The 18,997-nt window shown below is 33.0% G+C and overlaps 1 protein-coding gene and 1 pseudogene across 1 annotated transcript; one reads left to right on the top strand and one right to left on the bottom strand.

Moving 5' to 3' along the window:
• Window positions 1-239: 239 nt before the first annotated feature.
• LOC132293786 (probable flavin-containing monooxygenase 1) lies at window positions 240-6,436 on the bottom strand. The gene is made up of 5 exons (XM_059791411.1): window positions 5,907-6,436; window positions 2,085-2,322; window positions 1,538-1,713; window positions 949-1,310; window positions 240-799 (listed from the first exon to the last, which is right to left on the bottom strand). The coding sequence occupies exons 1-5, from the start codon at window positions 6,360-6,362 to the stop codon at window positions 457-459; spliced, it is 1,575 nt and encodes a 524-aa protein (XP_059647394.1). The 5' UTR covers window positions 6,363-6,436; the 3' UTR covers window positions 240-456.
• A 5,295-nt stretch (window positions 6,437-11,731) lies between these two features.
• On the top strand, window positions 11,732-18,759 carry LOC132293785 (probable amino acid permease 7; annotated as a pseudogene).
• Window positions 18,760-18,997: the final 238 nt, after the last annotated feature.

The following is an 18,997-nucleotide window of genomic DNA, read 5'->3' as shown; positions in this document are numbered from 1 at the left end:
AACATAATACAACTAGTCAATGATCAATAAATGTGTTAGAAATAAGAGGAAAGGAGAACGGATCATTTACTAGAAGATTGGTCCTTCACCCAGACTTTTGTTCCCCCCAATAAAAAGCTTACAATTATTAAATTGACTATTTTACCCCCAAATACCTGATGGGAATCAGCATTGTTGATCCAAAAAGAGGAAGTTACAGAGGTTTAGCAATGGAGGATGAATGGAGAGAGAAGTGAGGCTTTATGATGAGAGGATTAAATCCCTATTAATGGCCCAACACGGGGGCCTTTTTGGCATTTCATTTCCATCCTACCAACAATCTTTAGAGTTTTGTTGCATTTAATTATCATACAAATGTAGCAGATACACTTGGGAGGAAACTTCATCATTCATAAATGCAATGCACAAGAAAAATATCAAAATAGTGAAAATTAATACTAATTCACCACAGTGGACTTATGGTTGAGCATAATCCATGGGGCCATAAGGCTCAAATAATTCAGCTACAAATCCCTTCTTCCTCTTAGGCTTCCATCCCATGTCCTTGCACAGTTGATCATTGTACCATGTTTGAAGGGCACCAATGCAAGATCTTCGATAGTTCTGGCCAGAGGACTGTTTGAAGTATGCACCCCAATTTTTTACATCTTTCTCCATCTCTTCAATCCCGGGTACATTGAATGTACCATCCAGAAGCTCGGTTACCCATCGACACCTAATCTCCGAGATGGACAAGTTCGAATAACTCTCTGAGAATCCAATTATCGCTAGTTGTGGAATTCGAGGGTGAATGCATTCCCTGATAAAACTAAATTCACATTAATTTCTCCCCACATATAGACGGGTGTGCATGCATACATAATGGACGGTGCTATTCAGACCTGATAGTCTAACCGAGAATCCTAACCGAGGAATTTCTATACATAATACAAGTTATAAGATGCTAACCTGTAGAGTGGTACAGGCATATCAGTATGCCCAGCTATGATGTCCTGATAGGTTGATGACACAAAGATATCTTTGAGTTTTGTTTCACCCCTAAATCCAGTGGCCAATATGACAATATCTGTCTCTAGAGGTTCAGTTTCACCATTTATTAAAATTCCTTCTCTGTAAAAGCTAAAACTACTCATAGCTTTCTTCAGTTCGATGCTTCCTTTTTCAACTTTATCATAGAAGTCCTCGGGCAAGATTGCGAGTGTCCAAGAACTGAAGTCTTTTAAGAAACCGTGTTTTGGCACCATGCCAAACTTCTCAAGCCTGAGCTTTCTTTTTATGTGACTTTCAACAAACTTTGAAAATCCCCATCTCTGTTGAATCAGACATGTATAAATATATACAAAGTTAGCTTCAATATATGTTTTGAGTAGACACGCACACACACACACACACACACATATTTAGACATAATTTTATCCCAACTATTTTGAGTCAGTGATATAAATCATGTTTCACCATTTTACTCCATATAGAGATCACACACATGTTGATGTATATCAGTTCTAATGAAGTTGTAAGTTTCCTAAAAGAGAGGTACCAGAGGTGAAAGAATTGTTGCCAGGAGACTAAGTAGAAACCCTTCACCAGGCTTATGAACCAGAAGTTCTGCAAAGCGATTGAAATAAAGGTATGGTAGGGGAACTCCCCATGCAAGAAAATCGGGCATGTGCCAGTGTTCGGTCCTGTATAAAACTGTGCATGGATGTTCCACCCCTGCAGTTAAAAAAAGGGGGGTATAATGGTAAGTAAAAATTGTAATGCTCGTTATAAGTAAATATATAAACAGTGAAATGAAAATGAGGATTTGGGCTTATATGATAACATTGCCTTGCTCAAATGATGAAAATGAAGTATTTCTAAGAATTGGAGAGTAAACTCAACTCTCCTGCAAGGGGAAGTGGATTCCCTTCTGCTTGGACGGTCTCATGCACCAAACAACGTAGTTTTAGTGCACAGCTCGTGAAATCCCAACAAAGCCCCGTATTTTGCTACGTAGCACATGAGGGTGCATTGGACCCCTCCAAATAGGAGGGGATTGTGGTCCTGTAAGGTGGTGTGTCAATTGATGTTTATTAGCCTCTCACCATTTGCTGTTGAGCACTGCGCTGCAATGTCCACGGCTGATTTCTCGAAGCCGACGACTACAACGCGCTTCCCTTTGACAAGCTCAACAGCACTTGTGTCATCCATGGCAGCGTAGTCCATGGAGTGTAGCACCTTGCCATGAAATGCTTCGGGGCCCTTATTTGGAGGAAATTCTGGAATGTTTGGAACATCACTGAACCTTCCCACACAAAGGATCACAAAGTCGACTTGGTAAACCTGCAAAAACAAAAAAGCAAAAAAAAAAAACCAACAGTGTCTAGTGTAACATTTTGATCCACAAAAATTATTCAGACCAGCAAGATGACATTAAAAAGTGCCTCATCTGGGAAGCTGCAGGACTTGGATTGACTCAAAGTCCTAACTCTCAATTGCCAATCCAAGCTTGGTATGTGCTCAAGTTTTTCAACTTAACTTCGAGCTAAAAATAAGATTGGAGTTTAGGATGACATCTACACAATAAGTAATCTTCTCAACACTCAAAAAATTGTACACTTCAAATTTTATTTTTATTTTTATTTTTTAGTGTTCGGCAAAAGTTGAGATTCAGTTCATTGGATGGGGCGTGTAAAATAGTCTACCAAAAATTAATGAATAAATTATTTTTTATTAGATTTTAATTTTTTTTTTTCGTAAGTATTTTACGACAACTAAACACCAGAAAACATTTAAAATATTTTTCAACGCTCAAACAAATGGAACCTTAATGAATGTATGTGCATACATATTTAGGTTATAATTAAGATTCAAGATAAGATTTGGGAATTAGTAGGTTAAGCATACCATGTCATTAGTATTAAGTTTTTAATTATAACACATTATACCTATTTGGAGATCAATTTCATCAAATAACATTTTTTTGATGAGTGAGTAGGGCTGCAACTTGAGCGGGCTAACCCCAGTCGAACCCAACCCCAACGTAGAAATTTTGAAATTTGGGCTTAAAATTCACAAATCGAACTCACGTTTGGGTTAGGTTTTGTCAAAACCCAAAATAATTTTTTTTTTTTTGTCTCCTCTCTCTTCTTTCTCTCTCTGTCGCCGCCGTCACTTCCAAAAATTAAAACAAAACCCATACATACAAGTTAGCAGTTGGAGAGAGAGAGAGAGAGGGGGGGGGGGGGGGGGGGGGGGCAAGCTTAAAAGTTGAGAGCCAGCGGCTGAAGCTTGCGAACTGGAACAGCGGGCGATGGAAACTGAAAGATATGGGTTTTGATTTTTTAAACAATCTGAAATGATATGCCGATATGGGTTTTGAACTTTTGATTCTTGCAAATAGATAGATAAACTGAAATATATGGGTTTTAAACTTCTAATTCTTGTAGATTTTGTAGTTTGCAGTTGCAGAGAGAGAGAGAGAGTTGAGAAAGAAACTAGAGATGGAGGCGATTGGGGAGGCTAAAATGATTTACCCTAAAAAAAATTTTATTTTTTTAATAATAATATAATCAAATAAATATAATATATATATAAATTTCTGAAAAAAAAGGAAATTTGTTTTTTTAAAATTAAAAAAAAAAAAAATTCAACCCGTCAACCTCCCGAATATTTTCAGGCTGCATTTTGATCATAAACCAATGTTGGGTATAATTTGGATTGGCCTAATTTAATTCAATTCAATTCGGATTGAGGTGAGATTGGACTAAATTAGGTTGGCCAGCCCAACTTGACCCTATGAATACATATTATACCCGAATCACCTAAATATCTCCTCACATTTATAGGACAATGATAGAGCCGATGCTCCTGTCCTCGCATAGGACAATGACAGAGCATTTGAAAATGATGCTCCTGAAAACAATGCTCGGAATGCTAGCTAGGGCAATAGTGATGGAGCATTTGAAAAGTATGCTCGGAACCGTGTGGCAGGAGCTTTGGCTCATCCATTCGTGGAGGTGTCAAAATTTAACAACATACGCCGAGGTGACGACAAGTGATTTTAGGTTTATATTAAATGGGTTTGAATTTTGCATCGTAAACTAATTAATACGTTTAATTAAATATCATGTTTGAGTTAAAAGAAAATAATTTAATTTAATTATATATGTCATAAATATATTTTTATTTAGATTTATTTCAATTGTTTTTTGGAGTAAGAAATTATATACCAATTTTAATTGTAATCTTAGGATCTAATCCTACGGTAATTAGTTAATTGGCTTTTATTTTCTTCATTTTAAAAAACTTATATTTTCTTTTCATACCATTAAATATCGTTAAACAAAAATGCTAGAATTAATAATTTATTAAAGGAAATAAAAATAAAATAATTTGGTTATTTTTTTGTTTGAGTTTCTCTGTCCAGTAAAAAAGCACTTCCCCATCACTACCAATTATTTATTCAACAAAGTTTATTCAACAAATTTGCAAGCAACAATAGAAACCAAATAAAATTAATCAGAAGAGATAAATAAAATGGCAATTAAATAAAAATTGCTTGAGAAGTGTTGATTATAATCAAAACTCAAATTTCAAGATTGATCCATGTTTTACACTCAGCTTAATAAAATATTTTTAATTTGTTTAACAACTAATTAAGAATTAGGAGACTACTATTGGTTTCATAAATTTTTTAGAAAAATCCTGCAAAACAACTCTTAATATATTATTATATATCCATTTAAATGTTCTCGGTGTTTTTTTTATTTTTTTGATAAATTAATTTATCAAATTATTGATCGGTAAAAACATGCTAAAATATGTATAATATCATTGCAAATCTTAAGTTTTTTCATAATTTAAGTGTGGAAAAAGAGTAAAAATGATGACTTTTAATTTAGATTAATTTTACTTCGTCTCAGTGGATCCTTGCAAATTTGACAAAAAGTAGCCAAATTATTTTATTCTTATTCCCTCTAATAAATTGTCTAATTCGGTAATTTTTCTTTAACAATAGTTAATGGTATGGAAAGAAAATGTAAGTTTCTTAAAATAAAGAAAATAAATTTTAATTAACTAATTGTCGTAGGATTAGATCCTAAGGCTATAATTAAAAGTGAGTATATAATTTTTTGCTCTCAGAAAGCAATTGAACATTACTGTTAGGTTTATAACTATTGAAACTTAAACTTATATTTTATAATTTATTTTCTTGTGAACTAGAGATTATTTAGTAAAAATTTGGTTGGAGTAAAATTTTATTTTATTTATTTAATATTTATTGTTAGATTGAGTGTTATTAATAATCTAAATAATATAATATTTAATTTAATAAATAAGTCATTAAGCGGGTAATACGTATAATTTGTTTAAAGAACAGACCAGGTCAGCAATGAGGATTCCTAACATAATTATTAAATGGGTCGTGTTCGGATTGACCAATTTAATATAATATTCTTAAATCGACACGATAAGATCATGACTCATAAATTTTCATGTATTGTTTTTTATTGTGCATATTTGTTGGACTAATTGATTAAAAATGTGGTGGGAATGTGATTTGTGTGTGTGTGTGTGTATATATATATATATATATATAGAGAGAGAGAGAGAGAGAGAGAGAGAGAACCCGCAACATTTTGTATATAGTTTAGTCATAATGAGTTGGTACTGACTATGATGAAGAGTCTAGAAAATTGAAGATGACTATAGTTACAGTGTTATGACCAAATAGCATATGGTAATTTCTTTTACTACTGCTAGTAACATGAATTGCCACTCCTGTATATCTTTTTCGGAATAAAATAAGTTGTAAAAAATAAAAAATTAAAATATTTTAAGAAGTAAATTACTCTTAAAAATTAACTAAAATTTGGGATGCAGAGAGAATTTAGAGTAACGTGGGGGGAAATTGAAATCCATACCTTAGTTTGAAGGGTGAGGGTGTCCTCTACTGTAAGGCTCCAATATTTACCTTTGGAGCTGAAGGGCTCACCTGTGCCACCCCACAGACTCCATGCTTGCATGTCGTCTTCTTCTTCTTCTTCATCTGATGGGCCTTCATAACTGATGCCGACCACTTTGCAATTGAAGCTGATGTGGCGGAGCAAATCAAAATGATGAGCGTATGATTGAAGATAGTCGAAGATTTGATGTTGGTTAGGAACTTGTTCGGTGACGGAGGTTGGCCATGAAAAATCCGAGAACTGGAAGAGAGGTTTGGGAGTCTGGAGCTTAGTGGCCTCCAGAGTTTTCCTCCACACTCCGCCAATGCTGCTTTGTGATTCAAACACCATTGGAACGAAACCCTTTGACACGGTGTATTTGCAGGCTAGAAGACCACTAACACCAGCTCCAATTATGCCCACCTTCCTCTCCATTGCTCAATCAATTATCTTCTTCTTAGAGGTCCATCCTTTATATATATAACTGTATCTATGTGATACACTGATATGCGTGCCTTAATTATACACCATATAGTATAACGTTATCTCAACAGCGACGGAAACAGCAAGGGCCAAGGGGCCCTGCCGACGTCTGGCGCTGGCCCATTAATTAATTATGCACACCCATATCATTCGTAAATTATTTCTTTTTTAATTTTCTTCAAATAAATTTAGATTTTTTTTCTTTAATCAACTCTATTTTTTTTGAACGGGTTATTTTCATTGTATATGTTTAAAGATAGTGATCAATGCTATGCATAATATTCCTACAACTCCATTTTTAGATAAGTAGGAATGTTTTTTTTTTTAGAAATTTTTTCAAAAAAAAAAAAGAGAAAGAAAAAAGAAAAATCAAACCGTATAGTATTCACTGGGTTCATTTATGTAACCATAATCAAATTAGCTGCCCAATATTAATTGTGAGTCAGTAGTTCATTTATATTAAGAAATTAACATACCCAATATTTAACCAACACAACTATTACATAATTCTTATACTACATATTCCACTACAATATCGTAAGTCTGTTTAGTTAAAAAAAAAAAATTTATTATTTATTTTAATCAAGTTCACTTTACCCCCCTTAGAATGAAATTCTAGGTCCCTCCTTAGACGGTCAACTATGCACATGATGCGTCCACGTATTAGGAGTGGCAATTCGTGTTCGTGGGTCATAATCGTGTCGTGTCGATATAAGGATATTTTACTAAATAGGTAAACTTAAACCCGACCCATTTAATAATCATGTCAAGAACCCTCAACACTAACCCAACCTATTTATTAAACCGGTTAAAATGACTTGTTTATTAAAACAAGATATATAATATTCGATCAAATAATAAATATTGGAAAAATTTTGTTACAATTAACCAAAATATTCAAAATAAAAAGAAAAGTTATAAGGCGTAATTAAGATTTATGTTAAAACGACTTAGCTATCCATAATAACTTGACTTAAATATGTAATATATTACATAAATCAAATTCATGATTATGACATGTTGAGTTAAACGGGTATAAACGGGTTACTCGTCTTGAACCCTCTCAACCCTAACTCGACACGATTAAGTAAATGGGTTAATTGTGTCAACCCGTTTATGACCCAAATCCGTTTAAGATCAATTCAAACTCGCTTATCTCGTGTCATGTTCGAGTCGTGTTGACAGATCGTATCGTAATTTGCCACTCTTACCGCGCGCGTGTATATATATATATAAAGTATGTTCTTATTTTCTTTTTGAAAAATGATTGAATTCCAACTTGTTACGAACTGACATGAAAATTATTGAACTAAACATACTGAGACTCTCAGAGAATTAATATACTTTTCATTATTGTATAAAAGTTCTTTTTGGACACTGTTTATTGGACTCACACTCAAATTTTGTAGCACTACTCCTTTCTCTCTCTCTCTCTCTATTTTTTTTGGATTTTGGATATGGTTTTTTGTAATAGTTATCTTTATTTTTATTATATATATAATGTACGAGATAAAATTAGAACATTCACTCCCCAAGTTATTCCAATACAAAGACAGAAATTTGAAGATGCTTTTCTGTCGCAGCTGTTAAGCTTGTTCTCGATTTTGGACCTTCTTTGGTAAGGGAAGTGTAATGCACAAGATATAAATGGAACATTCATTCTCCAAGTTATTCTAAACCAAAGCCAGCAATTTGAGGGTGCTTTTCTTTGGCTATTGTGTGTTAGCTTATTCCCGATTTTTGGCCTTTTTTTGGTAAGAGAAGGGTAATGTACGAGATACGATTCGAATATTTACTCTCCAAGTTATACTAATACAAAGCCCTCGATTTTGGACCTTTCTTTGATAAGAGAACAGTAGTGCACGAGATATAAATGGAACATTCATTCTCCAAGTTATTCTAAAAAAAACCTACTTGTTCCCTCTTTTGGGTCTTTCTTGGTAAGAGAATAGTAATGAACGAGATGCAAATGGACCATTCACTCTTCAAGTTATTGTAAAGCAAAGCCATCTATTTGAAGCAAGGAGATGTTGCTTTTCTTCCATGAGTGTGTTGACACATGCATGTGTGCTTGATCCTAATTTTGGGTTAAGTTTTATTATCTTTATAAAACACTAACATTAGATAATAAATAAATAAAAATAAGTCCAATCAATGATATCACACATTTCAGACTTATATTTTGTAAATTCTAGAAATGAAATGATATCACACATTTCAGACTTATATTTTGTAAATTCAATTTGAGCTTAGCCAACCGTTCAATCTGCATCCCAAGGACGGAGTTAATGAAGGCCTAGGGGAGGCACGTGCCCCCTGAGTTGGTCAGCAACCTATAATATATGTGGTAATTTTTTAAAAAAATTTTATGAAAAAATTTATATAATGTCCCCCTTAAATTTGTAGTTCCTAAAATTATATTCTTATTTTTTTCTTTTACTCTTCACATTCCTTAAATTTCCTTAGTAGAAAAAATCAAATTTTTCTTCCTCAATTGAAACTTTTTAACTATTTCCTATTAAAATTCTTTCATTTTTCTTTCCTTTTATATTTTAATAATTTTCTTCTTCTTTATCTTTTTGAATTTTATAGTTGTTATATATATATATATGTATTCCGTATTATTATTATTATTATTATTATTGACAGTGTGCCCCCTCACTTGAAATTCTGGCTTCGTCACTGCTACATCCTAGAAATGAAATTCCAATTTTTTTTTATTATTTTTTGAACAGTTAAGGAAATGTATAAATATGAACATAAAGAATACACTGGCCCAAGGGCCAAGGAGACAGGCTTTAGAAAAGGAGGCCATGGCACCCAAGGCTGAAAGGCTGCCCAAACACAAAAGAGAGAACCTTAATCACTAAAAATGGAGAAGAGCCCAATCACAGGCCCATCAGATAATTAAAAAATCTAACATTTGTATAATTGGATTCCTCCGATGGGCTTTTCAGTTGTGTAAGAGCTCAGCCCCATCAATTCCTTCCAACTAGAAGGATGAGTGTAAAGAAATTATATGTGATGATGTAACAAACACTAAACTTGAATTTTCAATAAAATAATTACTAATTTGCTTAAAATTTTATTGACCTTGGTATAATATGCTTAGGAGATAAAAATTTAAAATAATAATAAAAATAAAAATTTATTGACCTTGTTTGCTAGGAAGAATATGAATCAATTGATTAGGCGCACCTTGTATTATACATAAATTGTCACAAAACGAAGTACAAGAGAACTTCATGTTTTGATTTGACTATTTTTTAAAGCCAAGAAATAGAAATGAAAATGGGATTAGAAGGATGATTATCACGATCACACTAATAAAAATCGACTCTTCTAGTAAAAGTAATAAGTGATTTACCAAACCAATTGTTAGCCAAACTACTAAAATTTTAGATATGATTACATAGCTCTCCAAGCAAGAAAGTAAAATTGAGTTCCCAGAGTTCTCCAGATAATTTAGGTTTATATATCAATAAAAAAAAATTAAAAAATGGAGAACAAGAAATTCAATTTGAATCCCTAAAATATGAGGAGAGAAATATGTGAAAAAGGATTTTACTGATTGAATTAGTTTTAAAAAAAAAAAAAATTAGTGAATTAACATAATGCTTCATAATCACACAAATGCAATGATGCACCATCACTACTAATTAAAACACCCAAGGAAAACATACTTCATTGAAAAGTATAACACTTAGTCCAAATCAACAAAATTGATGTTATGGTTAGGATTGGAAAATTCCAATCACAAATTTTCGATGATATTGTAGTTGGACTCTATTTATTATAATCGCACAAAAAAATCAATCAAACATTATAACATTGGGGGAGAACTTTAAAGGCTTGATGTGACAAGGGTCATTTGTCTCATATCAGATTCAGCTAGAAAAGTGATTGGGTATAAATGGGTATGCAGTACTAACCAATAGTTTGAGCTTTTGAATAAATAGGCAAGCACCCACCCATTATAGTTAGTATCAAAGCTAGACTCGATCCTTGGTCTGATACCAGGCCAAACTCTTGGCCCGGAAGGTGTCCGGGTAACTCACCCGGGTAAACAGAGTGGTCCGAGCCACAACGAGTTACGAGTATAGGTTGAGGAGAATGTAACAAGAGTCATTTGCCCGCATCTAATTCGAATAAAAAAATAATTAGATAAATGAATATGCGTTCATCCATTACACATGACCTTTTATTACTCTGATACTAAATCGAAGTTAGGTTAAGTATGATTGAAGCAACTAAAAGAATTGGCAGCCCCATAGGTCGGTGTTGGTGCCCCATTTGATCTAAGTCCCAATCCATGGGACCATATACAACTAAATAATTTTACAAATCGTTTTCATCACGATCCCAGATCCACATATAATGCTATTTATTTCCCAAAATTGCATTCATTATCAACCTCAATATCTCACTCTTTCAGTCAGACCAGTGGTTCAACGAGCCCTTCTAAACTCAAATCTCTAATTTTTATTTCTCATCTTCACATTTGTTTATTCGGATTTATAAAAGTTCCTGAATCATAAATAAAATTCAATGCCCAACATTATGATGCTTGGGCATTATGATGCTTCTTAGTAAAATTTATATATATATATATATATATATATATATATATATATATAGATATATAAGTATATAATTTGTATGCCTCGAAAAAAATGTGATATATTAGGGTAACGTGCAAGACAATGAAAAAACGTACACACAAATTTATTTTTAATTTTTCCCAGCAAATTGTAGTAAGCTGATTAAACCTAAAATAAAGTATTGAATCCTTAACTCCACCCTTTCCTTAAGATACCGTATATATTTTAAATATTTTTTCTTGGAGATGTTAATTACGCTGAACCACACTTGATCTAGTGTAATTTGGGGAGTTTAAATTTTTTATAGTTTCAATCAATGTAAAATGAATCATTTTTGTTTTTATTTATTTATTTATTTTTATAGTATTATAATTAAAATTGTCAAGAGAAATGCTATTGTTATTTGGGGATTTGATGATTATGATCATTTGAGTTATAATTATATTGTCAAGAAGGAATTTGGATTAGAAAGTCTACGATAAAGATGATCTCATTTCATGTGAGATGTGAATTTCATGTATGAAATGATTAATTTCAAATCAATTGCCACTCTTGATACGCAAATAAATATATTTTTTTACATCATTGATTAATTATCCTAAACGGCTTAAATATTTCACTAAATTACAACACCACAAACAAACAAAATTCTAAACAAAACAACACATTTATTTGTGTATGGAATTGTAGACCATGTAAAAATGTCTGTAGAATCCAGCACCTATGTGCTGAAAAGTCAAGACACAGTTTAATTATATGCATATTATTATTGTTTAAAACGATGAACCTAGTTACCCAACAACTTACATTCAGCAACTGACCGTTTGACACAGAGAGAGACCAACTACATATAGCAATTGACACACACACACACACACACGCAGAGAGCTAGAGAACCATGGGTGGCGAAGATGAAGAAGATCAGGAGGGCCCATTACTGAGAAGAATCCAGTCATCTGATGATTCTCAAGAACCTCTCAAAAGAACTGGTTAGCTCCTCTTTAAAGCTGTTCGATCAACACCCAATTCTTCTACTTATATATATATATATATGTATGGTTCTTATTTAATTTCTTGTTTCTCGATCCATTAATTAGCTTAAAAAGAACATTTCTAATTACACCATTTTCTTATCATCGGCTAAAAATATTTAGTATAGAAATATAATATATAGACTATTTATATATTCACTCCAAATGTTATGTTGTGGCATATCCATGGTGGGATTGTTCTGCTTCAGAAATCCAACAAATTTGATTCGAATGTGAGAAGGGTTGGTTGGCTGGTGAGCACCAACCCCTCACATTCAAGTTCGGATTTTTCGGTCTGCAAACCATTTTATTTTCCGAGGTAACATTATTTTATGATTTTGACTACAGTTAATTTACTATGATTAACGTGATTGATTGCATTGTTATTTTTATTTACAAGAGATTTGCAATAGGCTGAGGTACTGATAAATGAATACACATTTAATTTTTGATATTATTTGTACGCTCAAATTTAACATGCACTTTTGTTGTTTCGAATTTGAGAAAAGGGTGTTCCGTGCGGGCGCGAATCACCTACAGTGCAATTCCCATGTAATTTTCTACCGTGAGCAGTAAGTGGCCTTGGTTTGGCCACGTTTTACTCCACTTAATAAATTCGAATACTGTGTTTGACAATTACACAACTATTTATAAGTAATACTTCACCACTATTTTTAAGTAACGTCACAGAAATCTACAAATAATATCACATAGTCTAAGTAATATTACCACCATTTATAAATATCTTTCACCCTCAAAACGTGGTGATGTTACTTTTTAAATTATGTGATATTACTTTTAGACTTATGTGATGTTATTTATAAATGGTGATGATGTTACTTTTTAGACTATTTTTATATTTCACCACCATTTATAAGTAACATCACAGAGTCTAAAAAGTAACATCACCATTTGTAAAAAAAAATATCATCACTTTTAATTTCAAATAATAACATAAATGATATGTTGAATTGAGTTATGTTTATATGTGACATTACTTTTTAGACTATGTGATGTTACTTTTAAATGGTAGTGAAATGTTATTTATAAATAGTGGTGTAATTGGCCAAACATGGCCTTAGTGTCCGTTAACTGAAAAATGATGTGGCGAAATATGGACAACTTAAAAGTTACAACAGGAAACTACATGGGAGCCTCACTGCAAGTGATTCGCGCCCGTTCCATTTATATCCATTTTTTCAACATCCATATATTTGGTTCAATTTCGAAGATGTGTTTTCTTTATTTTCTTTTTCTTTTTGATAATCGAAAATCAAAAAAATTGTGCAAAAAATTTTAATTTTTTTTTCTTTTATAACTTAGTTACTTGGCCAAAATTTGTACTCTATAAATTTGAAGGCCTCGTCAAAAGTTGATTGTTTAACATTTTTTAATATTTTAATGCGTATTAACTGGTGGAATTGTAATTTCATGGATATATATATATATATATATAGGGAACATATGGACTGCAATGGTGCATATAATAACTGGAGTGATAGGAGCAGCTTGTTGACCTGCCCATTTTCAACCCAATTCAAACTCGATCCAACTCGTCCATTTACCACCCCTAAGAGCAGGTATGCTTTCTCTTGCATGGAGCATGGCTCAGTTAGGGTGGATCGCAGGTCCAGTGGCTATCATAGTCTTCGCATTAACCACCATTGTTTCCACAAACCTCCTGTGTGATGGCTACAGATCTCCTGATCCAGACATTGGGCCCACCAGAAACAGGTCCTACATGGAAGCTGTCAAGTTTTATTTAGGTGAGAGAGTTTTGTTTCTTCACTCCATAATCCTCCATATAGAGAGAGTCTAATAATCAGAGTCCCTTTCAACTAATTTTCGCCGTTCAATTTTTCCAGCATAGCGGTCCATTTTACACCAGTAATTGGGCCTAGAATGTGGGCCCATTTGAGCTATAGCCAAACCGTGTCTTCCACAAGTTGGAATCCTGGTTACAACGTGGGTTTGGTGTTGCGCGCAAGTCTCTCTTTGTTGCCATTTAAAACCAGTAAATTAATCCATTGAATTTTTTTTTTTGAACTACTCTCACAGTGAAATTGAAATTGTGGATGCACAATAATAATAACAATAATAAAAGTTAAGTGCATTAAACCTCCCTAAATTATTCACCCTATTGTAAGAAACTCCCTTAAACTATAAAAGTTGCAAAAAATACCCTAAACTATCATTTCTGTTGCAGATTGCTCCATTCGGTACAATATTGCGGTAAAAAATATCACGTGTTGTCACATGAAACAAATTTTGAATTTTTATGACAATAGTGCCCTTTAAAATATGAAAGGACAATAAGGCCCTTCTTTGTTACTGTTACACAACGCAAACACGCCTTATGCCCAACTGTCACTATTCATCTTCTTCAAGGTGCACACAGTGCTCCAACTTCAAAAACCAAACATACGAGGCTGGTTCAGCAAAGAAACTTGCATGCCACACATGGAGAATTCTATGATGACATGTTATATATATATATATATATATATATTTTCTAACTCTGTTGTGAATGTTACATTGCATCTATAACACATTGAATTCTCCATATCGAATTCTAAAAAGTCAAAAAATAATGCGAGAAAGAGATTTGTTTGATATATAATAAGAAGGCATACATATTTATATATATATATACACATACGTATGTGCATATATGGGATTTAGCGAAGTTTCATTTATTGATTTTTTATTAGCAGGTTTCCATTAAAAGTTTCGCATGAAACAAACATGGTAAATCAAAAAGATACACACACACGTGTGTGTGTGTGTGTGTGTGTGTGTGTGTGTGTGTGTGTGTGTGTGTCGTGTGTATCGTGAGTACAAAATCTTCTCTCTTGTATATATATGCACACAAAAAAAATTCCAATTCTTTAGAGCAAGTGGTGTGAGCTTACAAGGTTATCTATCTACTTTTAAAAAAGTAGAGTGTCACATAAGCTAAAAATTGATGATGTGGTACTCTATTTTTTTTTTTATCCATATGTTTCATGGTATGGAACTCAATTATCTCATTCTCTATTATTATTTTATTAATTTAATAGCTAAAAAGTGATGATGTGCCGTTGCAAGAGCCATTGATCTGTGTTTTACTTTAAAACAGAAGCTACACAGTCAATTACGCAAACAAAATTTTTTTTAGCGAATTGTCCAATGCCCACTCTATCTGCAGATAACTCCATATAGAGTAATTGTAGGGCCACCAAAAAAGACCCTCTACTTGCTACTGCGTACCAACCCCCTCTCTCTCTACACTGACACAAAGTCACTCTAAAGTAGCTTGCACCCCGGATGCTCTTCGAACCCTAATATTAGAAAATTCCAAAATTGCTTCCCCAAATCAAACTCACTACTCTCAGAAGAAGATGATCATGGGACTGAAAAGGCTAATTCGTACCAAGAGAGTGGATTTGAAAAGATTGGTTGAGAGTGTGGATTTGAAAAGGTTCCAAGTGGATGATAAGAGGTCGTGTACATAACAACAAATAACACACGCATGTCCTCCTTTTGCTCGTCAGCCTTATCAATGACATGAAAGATTATGATGATGATCTCAAAGGTGTTGCCCCTGTGATGTTTTTCTTTTATTTCGTCTGCTATGCCATGGATGCCTGTAGTCTCTTCTCTGTCTCCCTTAAAACTTTCCTTTTTGTGTGTAATTGTGCTTCTTGTGGTTTAGGTTGTGTTTGTGAACGGTGTAGAAGTACAATAGATTTTTTTTCTCTCTTTTTAACCAAAGGCCAAGACGAATTAAGGGTATAAGTTTAAAATGACGTCCTATTTTAAAAGGGTACGCTGGTCTTTTCCATTTTTCGACGTCTAAAGCTGTTGTAATCGGGTTAAATGCGAAGAAAACATAGTTTAAAGGGGTTGTTTTAGTTTAGACGGGTTTCTTGCAATCTGATTACAGTTTAGGAGGGTTTAATGCATTTAACCCTAATAATAATAATAATAAATCAAAATTTTATTAACTACTCTAATTTTTTTGATAATTCTATATGCATATATAGTAAATAATTATGTGCATAATGATCCTCTCAAAAAAAAAAAAAAAAAAAAAAAACGCAATAATAAAAATTATAATAACAGTTTAGGGAGTGTTGTGATTATTATTGCAAAAAAGATTATATAGAGAGAGAGAGTTATTATGTGAGTGTTAAAGTTAATGAATTCTTTTGAGAGTGTTGAATTGATGCTTTGGAATATGTGAAAATTTAGTTTAAAATTTTAATTTCCTCTAATTTGGGGGTAATGTGGCCACAATTCATTGTTATATGATGTTGTAATTCATTAAAAGGTGAAAATGGGTGTAAATATATATTTCAGGAGAGAAGAACCAAAAAATGCAATATTTGTGAATGAGAGCTTATATGGTTGTGGAATCGCATATACCATCACATCTGCTGCCAGTATGAAGTACGCTAGCTGGTGACCAACATGTTTAACATCATACTTATAGTTTGTTTTAAATGTTTAAAGAATTTTTGGGTAATGTGAAATTGTAATCCTTATAAGTAATTGGGAGTTAGCACTTCATATATATATATATCCACGTACAATTATTAGAGTTTTAGTTTATACTTTGACAAAATGAGATTGATAGTGATGTACTATTGTGAAGTAGTGTTGGAGCTAGAAATATTTATTTAGGAGGGCCAAACTAGTAATATGAAATTAAGAAATTTTTTTTTTTAAAATTAAGATTTAAAAAATTAAAAATTTAATATAATTTTTTTAATAATAAAATTCTTAACATATAGTTTTAAGAGAGTGTCTATCATGAGGATAGTCGAGCTTGCATTTTTATAACAATTAGACTAATAATTGACCTCATAACCTCACCATCCAATGGTTGGTTATAAGGGAGCCAAAGGAGGTCAGCTTAAGGAGACTCATTATCATCTTTTTTTATTCTTAGTATAACCTAAAAAAGAATAATACACTTAAATAAGCATAGACTCAAAATTGATATGACAAGAAAGGAAAAAATCGAGAGAACAAATTGTCAAGTGTCCAGCATTCTTTATTTATTTTTTTATTTTTTTATTTTTACTTTTGAATTCATACAGATAACAAATAATGTGTGTGTGTGTGTGTATGGAGTTTGATATATTATAACAACAACTACGACAATAATGGATACTCTGTTTTTTTCACTAGATTTGAATTTTAAAAGCAAGATGCAGCATGTATTAATGATGCAGAGCAATTCAGAAATCAAATTGTTACCATAGAGAAGGCCATGATGCAGCATGTGAATATGGGGAAACTTTATATATGCTGATATTTGGAGTCACTCAGATTGTGGTGTCCTAGATACCAGATTTTTATAACATGGCATGGCTCTCCATTGTTGCTGCTACCATGTCTACACCTACTCTATCATTGGATTTGCCCTCAGCTTTGCAAAAGTCATCGGTATATATGCCTTCGATTTATTTTTCTTTTTTTTTTTTTAATTAAATCTGAAAGTTCAAGCAAACGCACATACATTCGCAATATTACTCTTAATAGGACTCGAACGCTCAACCTCCCCTGTAGGGAATAGAGACCATACCATCTGAACTAATGTCAATTAATACGTTTTTCCAATTTCAGAAAATGGGGAGATTAAAGGGAGCATTGGAGGAGTCCCAACTGACAGTATAATTGACACAAGTTACGGTTGGCCTTTCAAGCTCGTGTAGATGTTGCTTTTGCCTATCCATATACAATTATCCTTCTAGAGATACAGGTATGGATTCATTTCCTCTTTTCATTAACAGTACATCTTTCAAAACAACATATATATATATATCAAACTCATTTTCAAAATTGAATTATGATTCTTGAACATGAAGGATACGTTGAAGTCATCTCCACCAGTAATCCAGACCATGAAGAAGGCCTCAGTGTCTGCAATCTTTGTTACCACTTCCTTCTACCTCCTCTGTGGAGGCTTTGGTTATGCAGCCTTTAGGAATGATGCACCCGGGAACCTCTTGACGGGATTCAGATTCTATGAGCCCTACTGGCTCGTCGACTTCGCCAACGCTTGCATTGTTCTACATCTAGTTGGAGGATATCAGGTAACTTCTTATTTCACATCAATTAAGCTGCTCTAGTACCTAATTTAATTTGCACAACTTAACCTCTTAACAACGCTTTAGCACCATAAAGCTAGTAACAGTTGATAGACTTCAACTTGTTAACGCTTTATCATTAGAGATGCTAAAAAATGAATATATATGGGTTTATATAGGAGAAGACATGTGTGGAGAGTAAGTAAACTAACCATATATACATGGTAAACCTAAACCTTATATGATAAACATATACATACTAGTAATAGTTGTTAGACTTGAACTTGTTATTTCACGCTAGTCAATTCGAGCTTTTACCATTAGAGATGCTAATTATTGTTGTTTTTTATTTTTTTTGTTTCTAATCACGAGCATTTCTTGGTTAGGTATATAGTCAGCCACTGTTTGCATTGATAGAAAAATGGTTTGAGAAGTTCCCGGACAGCGGATTCGTAAACAATTTCTGAGCATTCAAGCTCCAATTGTTGCCGGCTCTTCAACTAAATCCCATGAGGCTATGTTTCCAAACAGCATACGTTGTGTCAACTGTGAGATATATTTTTGTAAATTGGCATATTTCTGTAACAGAACAATCCTAGTCGAGTTTTATTTTTAGTTACCATATCAGGCTTGATATCGACTGTGGAATTCAGAGGTTTAATAGAAGAGGAAAGTATTGTTGATCATCGAAAAGGAAAGAACACACATTATGACTTGATTTCCTACTTAGGACATAACTATCTACAAGGTATATGTTCAGAGTTTCTAAAAATACAGAAAATCCAAGTTCAGTTGGATTCTGTCAAGTGGGAACCAGTACCTAAATTGGGAACCAGTTCCAGAAGTTAAGTTTCGAGAACAAACTCTCTGTCTTTTGG

The sequence above is a fragment of the Cornus florida genome, unplaced genomic scaffold (assembly GCF_030987335.1).
Source record: "Cornus florida cultivar Cherokee Brave unplaced genomic scaffold, ASM3098733v1 CherokeeBrave_3.0.0_Hap2_Chr02, whole genome shotgun sequence".
NCBI lineage: Eukaryota > Viridiplantae > Streptophyta > Magnoliopsida > Cornales > Cornaceae > Cornus > Cornus florida.
Note: the sequence above shows the minus strand (reverse complement) of the source record. Positions and strands in the feature narration are given on the sequence as shown.